Genomic DNA, 21,944 nt, shown 5'->3' with positions numbered 1-21,944 from the left:
TCTAGTAAACATGAAAGGCAATGTAGTATCTACACCACAATGTGATTTGATTGTAAACCATGAACATTTGTCCTTAGTTTCACTATGGGAAGTGGGTCAGTGCTTTGTAAAGTTTTCTGGAAGGTCAGTAATAGCACAAAATAGATAGCAGAATTGCTCATTTTTAAGCTGTAACTTACTCAGTATTGTCTACTTATATACTCCAGAATTCTCTTTCAGAATACACAAAATCACAGAGGAAAGGTCATCTGAAAATACAGTTTTTCCTCTGGCACAAGCATGTTTATTCTAGGAATTGTACCCAAGTAACTTAGGTATTTTGTTTTGTCCAGTTAAAAGCATTCGTTTTAGCTGGTGGGTTTTGTTTTTTCTCTCTTGGAGGAATTCTTTATGGAACAATGACTTTAGAGCTTGGTGGAATAGTCAACATCACCTGTGAGAAAACTGGCTACAGCGCAGCAATTGAGTTCAAACTCAAGGTTAGTGAAGGCTGTGAGTGGGCACAAGAAAGAGAATGAACATAATGTCCACCGGCATAAGCTAAACAAAGGTTCCTGAACTACTTCTAGACAGCTTCTGAAAAATGCATTTGCCATCCTTGAGGTGGGAACTGAAAAAGTTGAAAAAAGTTTTCAAGAAATGTGCACATGGAAAGGGGAAACTGTATTCAATTGAAATTATAAGGGAAACATTAAAGTTGGGAGGATGTGTTAACTGACAAATTGCCTTGTCAGTCCACAGAGTTAAATGTGCAGCCTGTCAAAAAGCCAAAGAAAATCCCTGGCAATCGTTGTTGTTGTTTCTACAAAACATAATCTCTAGTAACAAGTGGTCTTTGGCAAAGCTGTGAAATTAGTATAGCAAATGACTGTGTCCTTTGGGATATTGTGTCACTGTTTTCTGCATTATTTTCTGTTTTCCTTCCACATATGTTAGACAATACTTTTATTCAGAAAATCTTTTACGAAGAAGGGAAGAAGAAACGACTTACTCTGGTTTTAGACTTCTTTAAGATTAATAGGTAGAAGATAAAATATTAAAGATATCAGGGTGTTTACTGCATATTTCATAAATTCACATTTTTCTTTAAGACTAAACATATAAATAAAAATAAAAATTAATATGCTACTAAAATAAACGTGAAACCATTTCTTTTTGTTTTGCAGCCTTTTTTGGGTAACAATGACAGTGTTAACCAAATATCAGGGAAAATCAAGCTTGGCAAAGAAGTTCTGGCTTTTTTAGAGGGTCACTGGGTAAGTAGTGGGTGATGCTCTTTTATAAATTCTGGGCTGATGGTTGAGACAGGTAAAATAGCACTTAAATAAAAAAAAAGACTCATGTTTAAAAAACGTTAAGTACTGTTTTTGCAGAAAATATTCAAGAAAGTATAGAATCAACATTGTTCTACTTGCCGCTCTTAAAAGGTGGAAAAGTTTAAGTAGTTTATGAAGAAAATTAAGTATTGCTTCACAATGAATCTTAAGAAATATGCATTAGTACTATGAAGAATTTTTATGGCACCAACATGAAATATTTAAGGTTGTTTCAGTTCTATTGAGGTGACATGGCATCACTCATTTCCATTGGTGATTGTTCCATTGCATCTCTGTTCCAAGCTAGAACCTAGCACAGAGGGCAGAAATTGAATTTTAAAGTTAGCATGTCTCATTTTTCTTAACTGCATGCATGCTAATGAAAAAAAAATTCTTATTACAAAAAAAAGGGCTCATTCCTTGCCTTTTTTGTTATCTTGGCACTGTTTGAGATAATTACAATTAAGGTACCAATCATATCTGTTACAGGACAGTGAAGTTATTATAAGTGATAAGAAGACAGGTGTTTCAGAGACATTCTGGAACCCAACATCTGATATGAAGCAGCGTAGATTACATAGATACACTGTGAAGTTTGAAGAGCAAGATGACTTTGAGTCAGAAAAGTAAGTTCACTTTAGAACCATGTATTTATTTTGTGAAAATAAAACTCATTATTTTCTCCAAATTAGAAGCAAATCATCATTACTTTCCCTTGCTTCATGGTACTAGGCATTGATGATAAATAAAGTAACACTGTTAAATATAAGATCATTATTTATATTAGAGAAATCTTGATAGAAATGTAGATAAAATATCTATTAAAATGGTAGTATTCTCTTTGGAGGGTGGTCCATTTACTTAGCCTATATTTGAGGAAATTGTTTGCAATTATTTCTGTCAAGCAGATCGTGACTCTGGTGACTCTGTATATTGTTCATTTGTAGGCTTTGGCAACAAGTGACAAAAGCAATAAATAATAAAGACCAAACAGAAGCTACTCAGGAGAAATATATTCTGGAAGAAGCTCAGAGAAAGAGTGCCAAAGAGAGGAAACTTAAGGATGAAGAGTGGACATGCAAGCTGTTTGATCAGGATTCAGTCACAGGAGAATGGCACTACAAATATGCTGAGTGAGTCCTGGAGTGCTTGGTAATGTTGCTGAGCCTCTTCTTGTGGCTTCAGCAGCAAAAGAGCTAATGCATACAGCTTATTTATGTACAACCACATAGCCGTGCTATGTTCTAGATTTTTTGGGGCATGGCAGTTTGGGGTGTATTGTCCTCCCTTTTTTCCCCCTAGACTGACCAGACCATCTACACAGATTTTCCCAAACTGGAAAATATGGTACATATGGGCATACCAGCTGGAAATCAGAAAATCTAGTGTCTGAAAATCAGAGAAGCCTGTGCATAATTGCATTGAGACATTTAATTTGTTATATATTAGAATAACTCAGCGAATAGCAGCTTTACAGCAGTAGTTAATGCTGAGACCAGGTGGTTATGCCTGGCTGTCAAGTACGTCGTGCACGTGAGTGTCTGTGAATCTTTGTGTGATGCTCTGGGTCAGGAGCTGAAGATGTAGCTGTCTCCCTGACTGCTGAAAGGATGCCTTCTGTGTCATCAGTGATGTTGCAAAAGTCAACTCAAAGATGAGCCCTTTACTAGTGATGGTTTTCACAGAGCACCCATGTTCTACTGATTTTTTTTTTTTTTTTTTTTTTTTTTTTTTTTTTTTTTTTTTTTTTTTTTTTTTTTGGTACCTAGCATGCTTCTGTATTGTAGGGATTGCAAAAGTAAAATACCCAAAGATGAAACACACAAAGTTAAGTAACTTTGAATCCATGCACGCTGAAAGCATATTCCCATGGCCAAACCTGGGAGGCCTTTTCCTTTTTGTTACAAGAATGGTGATATTGAGATCATGGCCTAAGTGTATGTACAGGGAAGAGTACAAGAATCCTGAGTACATGTCTCCAGCAAATTTGCAACTTGGAGGTTTCCCAGAACCAAACAAGGAATCTGTGTATTTACCAACTCTCAGAAAAATCATTTTCCATTAATTTTATTCGTTTCTTACTAAGTCTGTGCAGACTTTCACCACTGAAAACACCATGCAAACAGGGAAGTTCCCCAGCTAGAGGAAATGCTCAGTGAAGCACCCTCTCTTGGTTTGAATCCTCTAGTGCTGTTGATGCCTCTTCCTGTTGGAAGAGCTGTGAACAGTCCAGCTGAATGGACTGCCCATACTCTTGAACACTTTGCAAAACAATTAGGAAGAGAACTGTACTTGAAATCTGTTGGACTGTCCCCTGCAGCTTTAAGACCTATTCCGTTTATCTGTGTTATTCCCGATGTCCTTGAGGCCTTGTGGTTCAAGGATGTGCCACAGAAATTTTACTATGTGCCAGAAAGCAGTCTGCACTGACAGCATTCCCTGGAAGAAGCCTCTCTCTCCTTTCAAGCATCTAAGGCTGGCTCACCACCTGGTCCACGTAGAGAGCAGTCTTCTACACTAGTGTGAATGATGTATTCAGTGAGCTGGAGCATTTGTTAAGGTATCTGGATTATGGGTTTAGGCATCTGCATTACAAATAGAGAAGAGAGCAATGTCTAGTTCTTAACTCAGTTACCTCAGATGACATTTGATTCAAGTCACATTAAGCTAAGATGTAAGTGCAGGTCTGTGTTGACATCATTTGAAACAGCTATAGCCCTTTAAAAGGTATGCAGAAGGACACGAAAGGAAATCCATGCTTAATCTACTCTCACTAAAGATGTGTGTCAGAACATCCTTCCTGCGGCTCACTTGCAGTTTCTGTCCTGAAAAGTCTGTAATCAGTGGTGACATCTGTATTTTCCTTTGACTGCTTGTTGTTCTCCAGTGAGCTCTGTCTTACGCTGTTGTGGGGTTTTTTTAGATGCTGTATCAGACTAATTGGAAAAGCACTCTTAAAAAATCAGAGCAAGAAAACTGTGCATAGCTCATTACTGTCTCATGAAACCAGTCTTGATTACCATTAGCCACTTTAGGATGAAAGCAGTTTTGAGGTAACTGTTTCTTAAACTCTCCTTCATAGGCATCTTTTAAAAGGAAAAAAAGAAATCTCAACAAAAAGCAGTCTAAATATTTTTAGATTACCCTAATTTCCCTGTAGTTCTAAAATAATAACTGCATCTGAAACAGGAAATCTTTCCATGTTTACAAATACATATGGTTGGCAAAAAAAATTTCATAATTATATTGTTGGTTAATGTAATAGCTTGTACTCCTATCAACAGGCTGGGGGTTTGATCTGGACATGAAGTTCATTTTTTAGCTCTGTTGGCCCTTCAGGTTAAGACTGGACCATAGGTAGAAGATAAGATCATGTTGCCATATCTGATTTCTATATAGGAGGAGTTTTAGCCTCTTCATACTGAGTAGTTTCTGAGCAAGAAAATATTTCTTATTTAAATTGCTGTAGTTTAATAATATTTACTTTGTCTAGTACCAGACCGTGGGACCCTTTGAATGATATGATCCAGTTTGAAAAAGATGGCACAATCCAGACAAAAGTTCGACATCGGACACCAATGGTATGTTCCAGTTCTGACAGCACATGCAAGATCCAGGAACTTGTATATATTACACTTTATGTGTAGAAAGATCATCAGAGCATTTGGATTGATGGGAAAATCCTGCAAAAATATCTTTCACTTACGTTGCCTCCTAAGCATTGCTTGGATAGGAATATAAAATATGCAAACTTGAGCTCAGCAGTTTAATGTGTATTTTCTCTTAAATGGGAAGATGCACAAAATTCAGACTGCTAATGCATCAAAAATTTTAACTTGGACTTCTCTTAGATACTGTGCTTTTAACAGTCATTGTTGGAATGTGCTGCTTTGCTGCTCTGGAAATAACACATAAATTTATCAATTTTAGGTTACCGTTCCAAAAATCAAACTAAAGCCATCCAGTCAGAAGAAAGGAGAGTGTGGTTTCTCATCCCCAGAGCCTGATAACCAGGATTCCTCTGGGAGTGAAGGTACAAAAAGATACATTTACATACAGAAATAATAAATTTATTTGACAACTCAAGAGTTCGATGTCAAGCATGATCTTCTTATCTCAATGTTTTTATTATGCTTTAGTTCTATCCAATGTGAAGCATGCTCTGGAAAACAAAAGGAGCAGAATGGCTCATGGTTTTAATTGCAAAGTTTCCTGTCTTTTTAAATGCAGTGTAGGTAGGCTTAAGCACTATACATATTTAATATTTAGAGAAAAAGAATGGTGTTCATAAACTGTTTTCTTTCTTAAAAGGTTAATTGTTTTAATTTGTAGATTAGTATGTGGCTAGAGGGTAGATTTCTGTTGTTGATAATGTTTGCAGAAGCTAAACAATATGATGACTGTTTAAAAGATATTTCAAGTACTTAACCTGCTGTCCTGTGGTATAGGTGACTCTGAAATAAAGTTTTCAACAGAAGCTAGTTAGAAAATTTTCTCCTCATTTTTACTACAGGTTTAGTTTGTCATTTGTACTTTGTTCCTTTTATGGTAGCAGTCACTTCAGTCAATTACACCTGGCTTTTCTATCCTTCTAGCACAACTTATGAAGCATAATACAAGAATAAGGAAAAAAGGGGCAGACCTTGGTGAACTGCAGAGTGCCATTGAGTCTATAAAAGAAACACAGGAAGACATTAAGAGGTAGTACTAATTTAGATGCTTTAAATGGTTTAGAGAATAAGAATCTCATAGGTTTGGGGTTTTTCTTCCCTCTTAGAGGCTGGTATGTATCTTTACTTTTCTCAAATATTGATTACTCATTGATGTTTCATAGTTTTCCTTTAAAACTGCCTTCTGTAGGGAGCCCTAACATAGTAGAAAATGTCAAATTGTCTAGTCTGTAATTCACAGGGTGTTTTCTATCTTACAGGGAGATCGTGGCGCTACGAAATAGAGTCATTTCTAATTCATCACCCTGGGACTACCATTCCTTGCAGTCTAAGCACTATGTCTTCATTGTACTCATGGTTCTGCTACAGCTTATCATTAATTTCTTGTTCAAATAAGAAGTGTGAACAAGGGCCTTCTTGAACTGGAATGATCAAACTGTTACTGGGGACCATATTTTAAGCTGGACTTTAAATGATGCAATATTATGTAAAAGAACTGTGTAGCAACAACATACAGAACTTTGTCTCAGCGTTCATGGTTCAGAATCATACTTCTGTCTACCCAGTTGCAGTAAGAATTGTGTAAGTGCCAGTACACTCTTGCTCCTGGTGTGTGCCTCTGTCTTGCAGTCATATGACATCAGCCTTGTGTTTATATTGCATTGTATTGAGGAATCTTCAGCACAGAATAGATCAAGTTAAACACTGAGGTCAGACCCCATAGGTAGGATGTGATTCCTATTATGGTAGAATGATAAACAGGCATACTTCATTACATATAAACTCACCATTTTTGTAACAAAGAAACTTTTGAAGTAGCCAACAGCTTTTGTAAATGGCATTGGGTGTTTACTTCTAAACTTTTGTTTAAGGTCAAACAAATACATTATTATACAAAAAATTGTGAAGTGTTAGGAAGTGACAAGTAAAAAGCTAAAGTCTTTGGGAAATCTGCAACATAATGTCCTTGATTTGTTTCGGAAGTATGAGGTTTTTATCCTGAATTACTATAGACTTGTAAGCCAGTTGTTTTATAGTTTTAAAACTTCAGATTCATCATAAAAACATTCCCACATCTACTGTACAGAGCACGTTTTAACAGCACAACAGCCAGGCAGGTACTGTTTTGGTCTACTCTCTCTCATGAATTGTAAATGTCAAGGATTTCTGGTATGTTTGTGAGTCTTGAAAAACCTACAGCTTTGGATTTACATTTGTGTATGGCCATGTCATGGTAAGCAGACAGACTGCTGATGCCAGGACTCATGGTTATTTTTGAAACAAAATGTGAAGAGGTGTGCTTAGTGTATAGTTTGAGCTGTATCTCCAAAAGGCAATGTAGAATAGGATTTGGACACTGTCATGAGTAGACTTGCAAATGAAAATGTGCGTTTGCACAGGGCAAGCTCAGAAATTGTGTGATGGCTAACACCACATATCTCAAAACAAGAGTAAAATCCAAGTGTTTGTGAAATCCGTCATTACTGCAAGTATATACTACCTACCAGAATACATGGGTGCACCTTCTTAGTATGCTGTAGCCATACAAATTCATGCAAAACCAGGATTTTTAACTTTTTTTTATTTGAAGAAGTATATGCATGTATAGAATTTGTAAATTTCCAGCAAAAATGTAGTGCTGGTGTGTATCTGGTGAGTTCCCTGTGCCAGCCAAGTATACCAAGGCAAAAAGGGGCTGTAGAAATGTAAAGGTATTTTCAATACCCCAGGTGAGACAACAGGAGGATGAGTGGCACAATGTGAAGGACAGCCAAGTTCGTTTTCAGAGGATTCTCTCAGAAATCAAATCCATCCTGGGCAGTGGAATAGTTCGAAAGTCATGTTTGTCTTTTTGCCATGGCCAGGTTATGCCTCTGCCTTGGGCAGCGTACCTGACTCTCTAGGTGATCTGCCTTTCTGTTCTGCATCAGTCTCACTAGTGTTGAGTGAAAATACTGTTTACTTGTTTATCTGTCCAGCTTATATATTTCTGTGGCTGACACTTTCACATACATCCCCTATTCTTTTACCTTTCCTCTTCCTTGGGCGTCAGCTATGTAAAAGTTTATTGTGTAAGCAGTGAACTTCAGCATATTTCATATAGCTTCACATTAGCATGGTTTGGTCTTGAATAATTTTTTCTGGAATGTGTTACGTTAACCAGATCTTGTAGCCATGAGCAAGACCAAACCTGGTTGGACTTCTGTTAAATCTACAGCTGATGTGAACATAGAAATTCCCTTCATAAACAAACAGAATAATTACAAATGCCTCAGTCTCTAAACAGAAGCTGAAGTTGTTATCCATGTATGAAACAGCATTAAGAAAGCAGAGTATCATGGCACTCACTTTAACATTCTTAGTCTGGAATTTGGCTGTTCATTATTGCATTCAGATGTCAAAGCTTCATCTGTCTTAAGGTCCATTACAAGCCTTTGAACATACTCTGAACGTGAGAATAATCCAATGAGTGAGATATGTGCAATAACTTCAATCCCCTAAAATAATACTCTGCTAAATTTGTGGTGCTGAAACTCTTGACTATAGTTATAAGCTTTTATGTCCCTTGTAAATAGAAATGTCCTTCTGCCTTTTCATGCTGATTTTTTCAATCACTTCTATTCAAGAGCAGTGAATAACACAGTGCATGCATTTTTACATGGACCACGTGGTAATACTGGAATTGACCCGGCCAGCTGGCTGGCTGGCAGCTTGGTGTTGGACAGTGTCAGACTAAAAAGATACTCCATAGCTGAAGTTCATGCTCAGCTCAAGATGAGTAAAAGACTTGAACAGAGCAAAACAAAATCCTTATGCTTACTTTTCAACTTAATTTTTAGAGTTGAATTCTGTTGAAAAAAGTGGTTTTAATGATGATCTGGAAACATAAAGGATATGTGATGAAAATTCCTGAATCATAAAATTGCAGACTTCTGCAAGACTTTATGATTAGATAAATTCTGAAAAGTACAGTGAAAACCTAGTAGTTCTTATTTTGCTGGGTTTTGTATGTTCCCTTACTTGAATAGAACAAAGCAACTTCTTCCCTAATTTTTACTGTACAGTTGGTCACAGACATGTATGGATCCTTTTCTTAGTGTGTCACCACTGTCCTCTTTAGCCATGATGTATAGCAGATCTTGACTGCTACCTTCTTAAGACTGAGCTCTGCACATATATAAAAATTGATTGTACAGTTTGCAGATGTTTGAGGGCTGTGGCCTTCTAGTTTTTAAAGTTTATAACAGCACTTGTTTTCATTTGATTCCTAAATCCTGTTTTGTTTGGTTTTTTCCTTGAACAGGGAATATCTGCAGAATTTACTGCCATGTGGTTTTGTTGGGTTGGCTTGTTGGTTTCCAGATGCACTCTATGCCTTTAATTTGCCTTTTAGCTACAGGTTGCCTAACTGGGTAGAGATAACCTAAGCTAAGAAAAAGTAAATATGCCATGTGAAATGCAACGAATGTCATTTTCAGTAGATGATGTTTCTTGGATTTCATGTGTTGATTCCTTTAAAATAGTTGATATTACTTGATGAGGGTGCATAGCCTGGTTTTCATGTCCTTCCTCCCACTTGTGAAATCTCACAAATTATTAGCAAGGTTGTCCTGTAAAATGTAATGGTTGCGGTTTCTTCTTTTTTGTTTGTCGTTTGCTGCCCTTCTGTGCCTTTGGCAATTTTTCTTTTCTTCCTAGATTTGTGTTTATGAAACAGACTTGTAATTCAGTGTTTCTTAAAAGCTGTCATGTTCAGCTATTACCACTGTTTGTGTAAATAATGTGTAACAAAAATTCTGTACATCTTTAATTATTTTTATTTCAAGAGTACCCACAAATCACAGGAAAGTTTAGCAGATATTCAAGTATTGTAAACAGTGCCTTCTTGATGGGTTTCTATGCTGTTTGGAGACATGTAAAGATTTGTCAGATTTGTGCCATATGTAATATTACACCTTTTATGAGGGCTGTTGTGTTTGAGAACTGATGTTCCTGCTTAATCAGACGGGGGTGGGGGATCAGCTCTTAAAACATTACACTATTCCTTCTTTCTGGCTGGTGAGCCGAAAGTGGAGGATATGGGATGTTTGTTACTTTGTGCTAATACAGAAATAGCTCGAACGGTGTAACTTCAGGGCGAGATTATTTGGGCTTTTTCTCCTTTATGCCCTATTCCAGCCTTTCGCTCTGCTAAGCGGGAAAATCAGTCCTCAGGACACAGCGCCCGCTTCCCCCTCCCGCGTGTCCCACCCTGTCCGACACCCTGGATCACCGCTTTGTGTGAGGGATCTGAACTGTTACGGGCCGCCTCCAATAAAGAAGTATCGCACCTCCGCGTCTCTGGGCTCTGTGCGCCGCTCCCCGGCCCCGCTCCCTCTCCCGCTCCTCAGTCCCCTCGGGGCGGCTGCGGCTCCCCGCGTCGCCCCTGGCCCGGCCCTCAGCCGCTGCCCGGGCGCGGCCGTGACGCGCGGCGGGCGGAAGGGGCGGCCCGGGCGCGGCGGCGATGGCGGCCGTGCCGGAGCGGCCGCGGCTGTGGCAGGAGGCGGCGGCGCTGGCGGGCGCGGTGCGCGGCGCGCTGGGGCCGCGGGGCGGGCGGGCGCTGCTGCTGCGGCCCACGGGGGAGGCGGTGCCGACGCGGGACGGGCGGCGGCTGCTGGAGGCGCTGAGCGTGGAGCCGCCCGCGGCCAGGTACCGCGGCGGGGTGGGGCCGGGCGAGGCCGGCGGGCGCGGCTCCCTAACGCTGCCCGTGTCCCCGCAGGGTGATGGCGGCCCGCGCCTGCGGCTTCCGCGCCGCGACGGGGGACGGCGCAAAGAGCTTCGTGGTGCTGCTGGCGGCCGTGCTGGGTGGGCTGCGGGCGGCGGGCGGCGGCGCCGGGCTGCGGCGGGCGCTGCGGGACTTTGAGGCCCAAGTGCTGGAGCGAGCGGCGGCGAGGGGGCTCCGGCGGCACCTGCGGCCGGCGCCGCCCGGGTTGCTGGAGCCGCTGCTGGAGCCGTACCTTGCCGGCCGGCTGGGCCCCGGCGAGCGGCGGTGCCTGGCGCGGCTCTGCGCCGAGCTGTGCCGCCGCTGCGCCCCGGCCGCCGCCGCTCGCCCGCAGGCTCTGCGGCTCCTCGGCCGGCGGTTCGCGGAGCTGCACGCCACCGTGCCCGGCCTGCCCCTGGCGAGCTCCAGGGTCCTGCCCGGCATCGTCCTCCGCAGGGACTTCGCTGCCTACTGCCCGACGGACGGGGAGCTGCGGGCCTTGCTCGTCACCGAGCCCCTGCGGCCCGCCCTGACGGCCCCCGGTGTCGAGTTTGTTGTAGACTCGGAAGGTCAGTATCAGGCTTCCCTGCGCTGGATCACTAAGAGGACAGAAGACTTGATGAAACACTTGCAGAGTAACAACGTTAAGCTGTTACTGTCGAGTGCGAAACAAGAAGACGTAGTTATCTACTTTGCCAAATTATACGGTGTGTCTGTGGTGGAGTGCTTATCGTCAGAAGAAATGGCGCTTATCAGTGAAATCACCGGTGTCTCCCCTTACGCGCCTTTTGGTGATAACATGGACAGAGAAATAACCGAAACTGCAGTGGTGACGTTTTGCCAGCCCTTGCTGCTCGTCTCCAAGAGATGCGTCCACATTGGCTTCAGCAGTGTGTGTGCCTTCCAGCCCCATTGCCTGATCCTTTGTGGGCCGGTCGATGGCGTTAATGAGCAGCATGCTGCTGCTTTACAAGAGGCGTTCACGATGCTGCAGCAGCTGTTTAAAACAGTTGATCAGAGGGAGGAATGGAAAGCGGAAGGTGAAAGGCAGAGCGAAGCCTCAGATGTTTGCATTTGGCATTATTCTTCAGCTACTCAGAAACAGCTGATAATAGAAAGTACTGGTAATAGTAACCAGGTTTCTGAATGTCAGCTGAAAGCGCTTAGTGATGAAAGAGAGAGAAAAATTTTAGGCCCTGATAAAAGTGATCTGCTTGTCCGCAATCAAAAGAGCCACAGCACTCCTGTGTCAGTGGCGCATAACACTGATCCAGTCAGTGCCTGTGAGTGCCTGCATGTTGGCAAAGGTCTAGAGAAAACATGTTGCCATATAGTTCCATTTAAACAGAAGGAGAGTTGTGTGGGTATTGCACAAGGTTACTCCAACTGCCTCATAGAAGCAGGATCAGTTTTACCAGTAGGAGGTTACTTTGAAATCCTATTACATTATTACATTCAGGACTGTGCAAAACAGTGTCAGCAGTCAGAGGTAACCACTGTATCTAACATGGTTGCTGATGCTTTGCTAAGTATTCCCAAGGCCTTGTACCAGACCGTAGAACGAGATGGGTTTACCTCATTCTATCTTGAAGCCATTAATTTACTTAGAAAAAATCAGCCACTGCCTGTAAATGATGAAGGCTTAGAGTCAGTGTATTGCAAATACCAATTAGTCATTTCAGTTCTTCATTGTGTTACAGAGCTTCTCTCCATAGACTTAGTAATTGATATTAGGAGGCCACTCCAGAAAATTGAGGATCATGACTCAGAAGATGACTCTTGAAATCGTTAATAAAGAATGATTTTGATTATGTGTTGTTTCCTTGTGTCTTCTTGTCAAATGGACACCCTCCAAAGTCAGTGCTAGAGACTAAAAGCTGCTTCTTCTCTTAAAAGAAAAAGGCTTACCAGCTGAGACTGGAAAATGGGTTCTAAACAATACAAACTTGACATTTTCAGTGTGAATGTAGCTGATTTCCACTGCAGAAGATGTGCAGTGCAGTCTCCCTCTGTCCACATGTGAAGGATCCTGTTACATTCAAGCCGAGGGTTAACTTTGCCTCTTTTGTTCGATTGAGTGTTTTCACAAGCTAGAGATGTGATTTGTCATGTTAAAAGTTGTCACTATGACACGAGCCACTGAACTTACAAGTTACAAACCAAGGGGTGGATTTTACAGCCTTCATCATTAGCTGGATTAAATGTTTGGGTTTTTAAAAATATTTTCTATACATTGTGATTTTAACTATAAAGGGAAAAATATAACTGTTAGCCTGTTCAGCACTGGGGCAGGCAGCAGTAAACCACTGTGCTGTATCCCAATGAAAAACTTTCTGACAGGAGATGCAGCATTTTTATCTTCCATTTAGTTCATTTCAGTTGAACTAGAGGAGTTAAGAATAATTTCGTACCATGTCTTCATGGTAGTTTCTCTGGAAGATTAGTTTATGTGACATTGGTTTAGTACAACTATTAATTTTACTATCATGGGTTGAGTTGTGGTCCTGGTGTAAAAGGCTGTGTACTTATGGGAAAAGTTTACCCAGGTACTAATGCAGTTATGTGTGAAAAACCTGAGACAGTTCAGTCTTGATCACTAGGGATTTTATTCTGGGGTTGTTTTTTGGTTGGCTCTGTTTTTCCTTATTTACTTTTTCCCCAGAATTTTCACCATAATAATATTTGCTTTAAGCCCAATAGCATCTGCATATGTACCTCCCTTTCTGCTGGGTCCTAAAACTAAAAACTACAGGTTTGATGAAGGTGGTGTTCGAGTAACTTGACCAGCTGTAGCTGATAATGATATCAAATTGGTTCTCTGTGAGATTCCCAGTGTTGCATAACACTGAGAGTAATGGCTTTTGTTGTTTTTGTTGTTTTTTAATCTACTATGAAATAAAATTTAGTAGGGCTGTTTAAAACCATAGGCATAAATCATATTTACCTGCTTTGCCTGAGATGATTACAATTAGAAAAGAGATTTTTCCCCTCCATTAATTTATGCTTTTCCTTTTTCAGTCTCTTCAGAAGACTCAAACTACCAAAGTTCCTTCAGGTGTTTTGTTAGCAATGCTTCATTTGACTACAACTTTCCATTGACATTTAACATATATTCCTGGTACTATAAAACACGGTAATTTTTTTTTCATTACTAATACACTCTTACAGACATCTGCAGATGAATAATAGTGAAACTCAGGGCTCACTGGAGTGATTTCTTTAATAAGGAACTAAGGACAGTAATTATTTTTGTTAGAATCTTTTGGCAGGTATGGGGGTGGGGGGGAGAATTAAAGAGGGAGGAAAGAGAATCCCATTCTTGTTGCTGCCATGTGCTCTTGGAAGCTGCTTAATGTGACAGGTCCAGCATGAGCCATGAGAAATCTCTGTTGTGGAAGCCATGTGCCCTGTTCTGCCTGGATGGTGTTGGGAGCTCCCACCAGCCCTGGCACTTCAGCAGGCACTGGGGTCATTACTGTTGTAATGTGCTGATGAGGCAGTTCTGCTCTTGCACAAGTTTCCACAATACTCTCTTCAAACCACTGACCAACATGCTGGCCAAAGATGAGTGATTTGCTCTGTGGTAGTCTAACAACTGTGGCATAGAGCATGTGAAGCCTGGCAGCAGTGGGGGTTCTCTGCAGAGGCAGCTTTTGTATTCCAAATCAAGGTGCTGTCTAAATAAAGAGAGTACTGTGTCATTTCACATTACCTTAAACCATGTGCACATCTGGTTACTTTTAGATATACTGCAGTTTCTTTGAAAGATTAAAAATATTTTGTTACATGAACAGCCTTCTGATCGTTTGATTTAAATTGTGTCATTCTTACTGAGAAGAAGAAAGCTCATATTTTTTTTTATATATAGAACTCTTACTTTTGCATGCCAGAGATGCAAAGGAGAATTAAAAAATGACAGTTATATAAAACCTTTTTCTGACCTGTTTTTGGTGAAACCTCTCATGTCTGAAGATCATTGAGGCAGGAACTATATTTCTTTGATTTCTCTGTCCTTTTGTATTTTATGAATGATCAGTTTTCTATTTTGAACTACTGTTTCCCTGTTCTGTCTGCAGAACTTGGAACCTGGCAGGCTTTTCCTGTGGAGTGGAATGTCCCTTCTTTCTTTGTCCTGGTCTGCAGAAGTGGATGCTTGTTCAGGATTTGGCTGTTTGGTTCCAGTCCTGGAGTCTAAGCTCATTACAAGATGTAAGGAAAAAAAAAAAAAAGGCATTAACTTAGTCTTTGGAGAGAAGAACAGATTTACTGCTGGATTCACCTCAGTCTTATCCTTAGGAATCTTCTCCAGTAATTAGCCTGGATGCATAAACATGATCTATCTTAGAAAGTATTTTGGGTTCACTGATATCCCATCTGCCCTTTAAGAGAAAGGCTGCTTGTAGCTCTGAGAAGCAGCTCAGTCTGTCTTCTGGGCTCTGGCTCAGGTGCTGTCACTGCCATTTCTGCTCTGCTGATGTTTCTGACCTGCTTCAGCAGTGGCCCCGCATTGCAGAGGCTGCTTGGGCTGTTAATGTTCCTTGGTACCTAAGCCTTAAGTATGCAGTAGTTCATGACATCTCGCAGATCTCCCAATTTTTAAAGCTGTCTCTAGCTGTAGCTTGCCCTTTGGCAGGGGGACAAGTGATCTCTTGACACAGTGATGGAGACCAAAGAGGTTACCTGGGACAGCTTGGGACAACATGTTTACTCACTCAAAACCAGAGGGACTGGTGTGTTGGAGCATTCACTGGGGTTATAACAGTGTACGGCCTTTTCCTCAGGCACTGTTTCACAGAGATTATTTCTATTTTGCACCATTATTCTACTATTTTTATATTTCTAAATATGGGTTGGTCTCCATGTAAAGTGGAAGTCAGGTGCACATGGACATGTGTTTCAACTAGATCCAGTCTTGAAATACGACATAAAGTTCAGGGGTACTGATGCTAATAGCCTAAGATTAAAAGAATGGCTTTAAAAAAATCTCAATGTTTAAGTCTCTGTTCTGCAGCCCTTAACAAACTTAGATTCTGCCCCACATGAAATTCATCAGAATATTTTGAAGGCATTCACCCCACCCACAAGGACTTGAAAGTATATTTTAAGCAAGGTAATCCTATTTGTCAGGTATCAGATTCATATATACAGGCAGGTAGTTTCTCTTTTTTCTTAAATTTTAAAACCCCCAGTTTTAATATATGTATCTAGTAATGTGCAATGAGACTAGGTTGAAACTGCCTCCTACATGCGGCTCTTGAGAATAGGAATAATCTATTTATGTGACAGGAGCACATTGTTTTTTGATTTATTTGTGTGGGGGTCGAATCTGAACAGTTTTGCAGGTGCTGGGAGCGCAGTGAGGCAGCCTCCGTTCCCCAGCTCTCCTGGAGCCGCTGTCCCCATTGCTGACCCGGCCAGTTCCTCGCTGCTCAGCACCTTCCCTGGCCTTGCCTGCTGCTCTCCATGACAGCAGCTCCCCGGTTACCAAACAGGTGTTGCTTAACTTCTTTAGTGGAAGTTATGCAACCTGAGTGTGGCCTTACATTTTCATCCATGCTTAGCCGACCTTCAGCGCTTTTCGCAGCTATACAGAGAGCGTCATTAAAGAGGAACGAGGCACAACAAAGAATATTGTCCTGTTGTGCCACAGATCTCACACTGCTGAATCACATTTGTAAGAGGGGATAGGAGAATGCAACATTTTGTTTAGGAACAGAACTGTATAGTGGCATCTTTTATATTTTTTGTATATTTTATATGCAGAAAATTTATATTGTTTCTGTTGCTATATCTAGAAGTGATCTTCCAGACCCCAAAGGTAGGGGATTAATCACACCATGTGAGAAGATTAAGGAAGATTAAATTCCTCATTTTGCATGTATCTCCTGGACTTCACTAGAATTGCAGAATTCATTTGTTCTAGATTTCTTTTCTGTTACATGACAGATCTCCTATTAGTGGCAGGAACTTCTGTTTTCATTGCTGAATTATTTCTATGCTTGTTTAGGTTAATCTATCCTTTGCATATTTTTTTTAAGTCAGGTTCTTTCAAATCTCATGTTAAGAGAGAGAAACTTTCAATGATCAGTTGCAAAATTCTGTTTAGTTTAGTTTTGATCTTGAAATATAAGCAGCTATGTAGTTTGTCACCAAGAAACCCAAATATTAAATAGTTGCTGTATTTAGTATATTATTTATCCCATTATTTGCTATTAAAACTAAACAAAACAAGAGAGTAAATGTCTGAATTTAACACCAGACACTTTGGAAATGCATTGGCTGTAATTAGCACGATCATAATTTTGCAGTATTATTTTGTGTAAGGTGTCATTTGTAGTCCATAAATGAGACTAGAAATAGATGTTTAGATCTAGGACTTACTTCTCCCTTAATAGAATATTAAGACAATAATTACTTCCAGGAATAAGCATTTTAATTTTTGCATTCCAAAACTAAAAACAATAGCAAAAATGTAATAGATGTAATACATAATAGCTCCCTTTATTATATGATTCAATAAAGGACCTGACTTTGTAAGCGATGCTTATTCCTGTAATAAATCAAACAGTGTGCTCTTTTTAAAAACAGTCCTGGCAAAAAGAAAACAAAACAGTTTTCCATAGGGACACCATTTTTGCTGGTTCAGCAAACAGCTTGTTTCTCACAAAGTCACCAGCAGATAAAAGAACTGTTACACTGAGGCTTTGGTCCAGTGCAGGATTAAGGGCACATGAGTAATGCTCTGTCGTGCATGGCCGTGTCCTAAGCCATGGACAGCAGAAAGCACTATAAAAGATAAAATTTCCATTAAAGGTATTTTAAAAAGGTATTCTTTTACTGAACAGATTTTCTAATCTGTTCGTATTTTGAGATTCCTGGTAAAACAATCCAGCATGGTGATCTTGCTTTTGATAAGAATTATGACCTACTTTCAGTGGGTGTCTTCATTTTGCAGGCTAAGCGTCTGATTAAATATTACCTTAAAATGGGAATGCAGAGAGGAAATACATAGCGGGGGCCTTCTCTGTGTGCGTGGGGGAACAAATAGCTCCAGATTAGAGGAACATCCACTGAGATACTAACTTTAGATTTGATACACATCTGGTATCATGTATAAGGATTATATTTATATGCCACTGCTTTTGGAGCACTGAAAGTGATTGTAGAAACGGCTGGATTATATTCAAAGAGCAAATAAACTGCTTGGGAGCTTTTGTCTAAAATCAGAAATACTCTGAGACTTCTAATTACTGATGCAGTTCTGAAAAAGTATGAAATAATCACAAAGTCCTGAAACAATTTAAATCTGTTATCGGTGATGACTGTACTGGAGATGTTATTGGCATGAGTGTTTTTTAATGTGCCAGTGTTAGGAGTATAATCCTCAGGAGCCCCACAGCAGGGCTGCTGCTGCCAGTCCTGTTGGTACTGGAGGTCGCTCTGCCCTTGCACTCCTGAAGTCACATAAAGACAGGTCCTTTGGTGTCAAGATTAGATGTGGTACAGTTCACCTTACCAGAGTGTTTAGGATTGAATTTCAGCAGCTCAGTAAATCTTGCAAGCTGTGGTGTAGGTTAAGAGGAGGGGGTTTTTTTGGCATTTCCAGACAACCAGTGCTTATAATGCAGCCAGTATCGGAAATTACATTCCCTGTAATCTGAGACATTTTTGTCACCTTGCAGAATTTTTCAGTGAGACACGTTTTAAGCCTTGGCAGTAATTAGCAAGTAGTATCAGGATGATTTTGTTCTAGGACTCCCCTCTGTTAAAAAGTTTGCCACCTGGGCTATAATGCTAAGTGCTGCAGAAGTTACAAGAGGAGCCAGTGTGTAACCATGCAGAAAACAAGAAGTTTTTCCCTCCTGTGTCATTGCTTTCTCTTTCTGCTTGACCATAGAGCTCATGAGGCATATGGTAATAACTCTGTGGGTGTGTGGGTGGAGAGAAGGAGGGACAAGAATAAGAGATGACAGGAGATAAGAAGACCCAGTTCAAAAGGAGGAGGGAGAAAGATGAAGGTTGATTGGTGAATAGAACATAGAAAAGGACTGCCATGTGGAAGGAAGGATATAGAGTCTCAGATACATGAATGGGGAGAAGCAGCTGCAGCTTCCACACCTTTCTCCCTGGAGAAGCAGTAGCAAAGGGAAGACATTAAGTTCTCCTCTCCCCTTGGAAGACTGGTAGATTGTAGTTGCCAAATGGAAAAAGAAAAAAATCCATAAAACTGATTTTCTCCTGTCCTGGTGTGCAGGGGAGTAGCGACGTTGGAAAGCATTAGAGGCTGTGGAGACAGTCTGTCTACATATCTCAAGGTGTCCTGGGCTGTAAACTTGCAACAGCCTGAGATAAAGATTCACATTTCTGTTCCCGAAGCTCAGTGTCTAGGAGTGAATAAGAAATTACTGGGTGTGGATTACATTTATTTAGATAGCACATCTTGTCCTCACTGTCCTGAGCCTCTGGAATGTGCTTTAATCCTTAGGTCTCTTCCAGATTCAGGCTGCTATCAGCAATGCTGAGTTTGGCTCCCCAGCCTCAGCGATGAGGGGCTTGGGGCTTGAGCGGTGCCTTGTGCCTGGGGAACGCGCGCAGGTTCATGTTTCAGGGGAATGACACACGGCTGTAGGGGGAAGTTGCTGGTTTTACTGCTTTGAAAATAATTTTATGAATTCTTATTTAAGTCATAAATCATCAGCTGATAAATTTGCCATCTGCTAGGCCTTAGATAGTGAATCTAAATTTGCTTGTGTTAGAGCATAGGAAGCCTGTCTAGGACCTCCAAGCTTATTTTTCATAGTGAAATACAGCAGGAGTTCAATGCTTTTAGCCTCCACATTGAATTGTAGGGAAAAATAATTTTCTTGTGTAGTTCTGACTTCTCATAAGACTGAACCATTTTAAGAGAAACAATTCTTGTAAAAGTCATAGGTTTCCAGCATCTCCAATACCAATCCAGTATTAGTAGCATCTTATTTTAGAGCTAGCATGAAAAAAGAAATAGCTTATGAAAAATGTCTGTCCCTGCTGAAAATAGCAGGTTTCAGCCCCTGCATATTCAGACCCCAAACCTCTAATCCATATGCATTCAAGTGATTATAAACAGAAGATGTTGAATTGACAGTGTACCAGAACAGTAAAATTAATTGCCTAGCACTTTAGAGCAGATGACTGATACCAGAATTTTTTAATAATAGTTCAAATTGCTTTTTCTGCTGAAAAAAAAATACATAGTTGAATTAAAATGCATGAACAAGATCATCAATCATTTTCTTGCTATAGTATTTAACATATTTGAGTTTTAACCATTTTTTCTGTGGTGTCTCTAGGGCTTTGTAAATATGATTAATATATGATTCTAAAAGCCTTTTATTGATTCAGTAACTGAATGACTTTGTCTGTAGCATTTTAACTGGAAAGATCAAATTATAATAAAAATGTAGGAAACATCTCTGAGTATCTTGGAAATATGACTCCATGAACCATTGGGGGAAATGAATGGATTTTTTCTTCTGGAGTCTTATAACAATTTGTGCCTGAGGTTAGGGTTGGATCCTGAGCCAGCAGCATCTGCAAATGGCATCTAGGATCTGATAAACTGTGCAGCTTTTTAACAATTGTACCTTTACATTTTGACATTGTTCAGGGTTATAACGAAGTTGGAATTTATATTGAAACGCAGAGAAATAAATTTCTCATCATTATTCCCTCTGGATTCCTGTTGTCAGAATGAGTGGGTGTTCACGTCAGAAGGTAGAATAAATGCTAGTGCCTTGAAATGCTGCCTCTACAGCTCCTAATGGTGTTGCACCTGTCATCGTGAGCTTTCTAAATGATCCAGTTTTGAACTTGGAATAAATTTGCTCCACTCATAAAAACACCCACATCTGTAGGAAGAAATGTGTGCGTGTACCTTTCTTTAGTTTCCATAATGTGACATGTGTTTTCCCTTTGTAATTTTCCTCCCTGGCACTGTTTTGATGTGCCATGTGACACTGGCCATTCCTTATCCTTATTCTTTCCTCAAGGTTGAGAGTTGTCATGTTTTGCTAAAATCTTAGATGCCAGAATTTATCTTGACTTACTATTTATCTGTTCACATATTTTTAATCACCCTATTCAAAAATGATCTTTAAGAGTCATTGAATGATTCAATAGAGAACAGCAGATATGAATATTCAATTTAAAGAAAGCAAATGCTGAGGTCTTTTCAAACTTTTCACAATAACAGGCATTTATTGTAAAAATAACTAACCCACAGTTGGTCTTCTGCAGGAATAGCTATTAAATACCATGGAGTGACAATAATCAGCTAGAGGAGGAGGCAGAGTTTAAGAACCCTGGGTTTTATCATTGCTGGCACTGATTTACTGCGTAGCCTGGAGTAAATCGGTTAATGCCTGTGGGATTAATTTTTCACCATAAGATATTAGTGGGCTTCATATTCATAAAGGTTTCAGACTGCGCTTGAAATCGGGAATTCAAGGATAGGTGCAAGTACAATCATTGTCTGTTTGGAACAAACAAACAAACAAACAAAACCTAAAAACAACGTAGTGTTTAGCTATCCTCTCGGTTTCTCAATTACCTTTTTATAGAGTGAGGAAAACTGTTTCTACCAGGATTTGGATATTGCATATTGTATTCCTTTACCCATGACCCCTGTAGGAAAACTGAGTTGCTAATGAGGAAGCAGGCACCATTTCCTATGTTCCTTTCCCTTCTAATAAAAAAACACCTCCCTCACATACTAAGGATTTCTGCATGCAGTACAGAGAAATGTTTAAAATACAATGGTTTGAATGAGCCCTTCCATTTCCTTTTTTTTTTTTTTTTTTTTTCCCATATTTCTCTGAGCCATTGTTTGTGATTTGAACTCCAAGCAGCTTGGAACTAGTGAAAATGTGATTCTGTGATTCCATGATTCTGTGAAAATCAGGATATGATCTGTGTAGCCCAGGCAGGACAGGTAGCAGTGGCTTCCAAAAGGTGCAAAGGAAGCCCTGGTATCCCTGGCTGAGCCAGTCTTCAAGGGCAAGCTGCCTCCCTTCTGGAGCTGGCATGGCCTGTGTGTGGTACAATGATGTCCAGGTCAATGGTATGACCTTCTCCATAGTCAGCCAACCAGGAGGATTGCCATACTGCTTGGCACCAGTTCTGTCTCCTAAAACTAGTGGAGGAAAGGTATATGGAAAATCACTGCCTGGGAAACTCTCT

The 21,944-nt window shown here is 40.4% G+C and overlaps 2 protein-coding genes across 8 annotated transcripts in view; both read left to right on the top strand.

Moving 5' to 3' along the window:
• OSBPL8 (oxysterol binding protein like 8) overlaps nucleotides 1–10,320 on the top strand; it is an 83,390-nt gene extending 73,070 nt beyond the window's left edge. For all 7 annotated transcript variants that reach the window (XM_040061357.2, XM_040061354.2, XM_040061356.2 and 4 more), the window contains 8 exons: nucleotides 382–479; nucleotides 1,167–1,256; nucleotides 1,806–1,942; nucleotides 2,264–2,449; nucleotides 4,810–4,897; nucleotides 5,247–5,349; nucleotides 5,912–6,017; nucleotides 6,247–10,320. In XM_040061357.2, the coding sequence (XP_039917291.1) occupies nucleotides 382–479; nucleotides 1,167–1,256; nucleotides 1,806–1,942; nucleotides 2,264–2,449; nucleotides 4,810–4,897; nucleotides 5,247–5,349; nucleotides 5,912–6,017; nucleotides 6,247–6,382 (944 nt within the window). In that variant the 3' untranslated portion in view covers nucleotides 6,383–10,320. The remainder of the gene's footprint in view (nucleotides 1–381; nucleotides 480–1,166; nucleotides 1,257–1,805; nucleotides 1,943–2,263; nucleotides 2,450–4,809; nucleotides 4,898–5,246; nucleotides 5,350–5,911; nucleotides 6,018–6,246) is intronic.
• A 170-nt stretch (nucleotides 10,321–10,490) lies between these two features.
• Nucleotides 10,491–12,538, top strand: BBS10 (Bardet-Biedl syndrome 10). Its single transcript, XM_040062733.1, has 2 exons — nucleotides 10,491–10,675; nucleotides 10,746–12,538. Exons 1-2 carry the CDS (start codon nucleotides 10,491–10,493, stop codon nucleotides 12,508–12,510), a joined length of 1,950 nt encoding a protein of 649 aa, XP_039918667.1. The 3' UTR covers nucleotides 12,511–12,538.
• The last annotated feature ends 9,406 nt before the right edge of the window (nucleotides 12,539–21,944 follow it).

The sequence above is a fragment of the Hirundo rustica genome, chromosome 4 (assembly GCF_015227805.2).
Source record: "Hirundo rustica isolate bHirRus1 chromosome 4, bHirRus1.pri.v3, whole genome shotgun sequence".
Classification (NCBI taxonomy): Eukaryota; Metazoa; Chordata; class Aves; order Passeriformes; family Hirundinidae; genus Hirundo; species Hirundo rustica.
The sequence above is the reverse complement of the archived record's forward strand: the minus strand, read 5'-3'. Positions and strand labels throughout refer to the sequence as shown.

Bases quoted from the DNA above. Each gene is read 5' to 3' on its own strand.
- BBS10 (XM_040062733.1), top strand. From the start codon at position 10,491: ATGGCGGCCGTGCCGGAGCGGCCGCGGCTGTGGCAGGAGGCGGCGGCG. The intron at 10,676-10,745 runs GTACCGCGGCGG...GTGTCCCCGCAG, and splicing joins GTGGAGCCGCCCGCGGCCAG to GGTGATGGCGGCCCGCGCCT.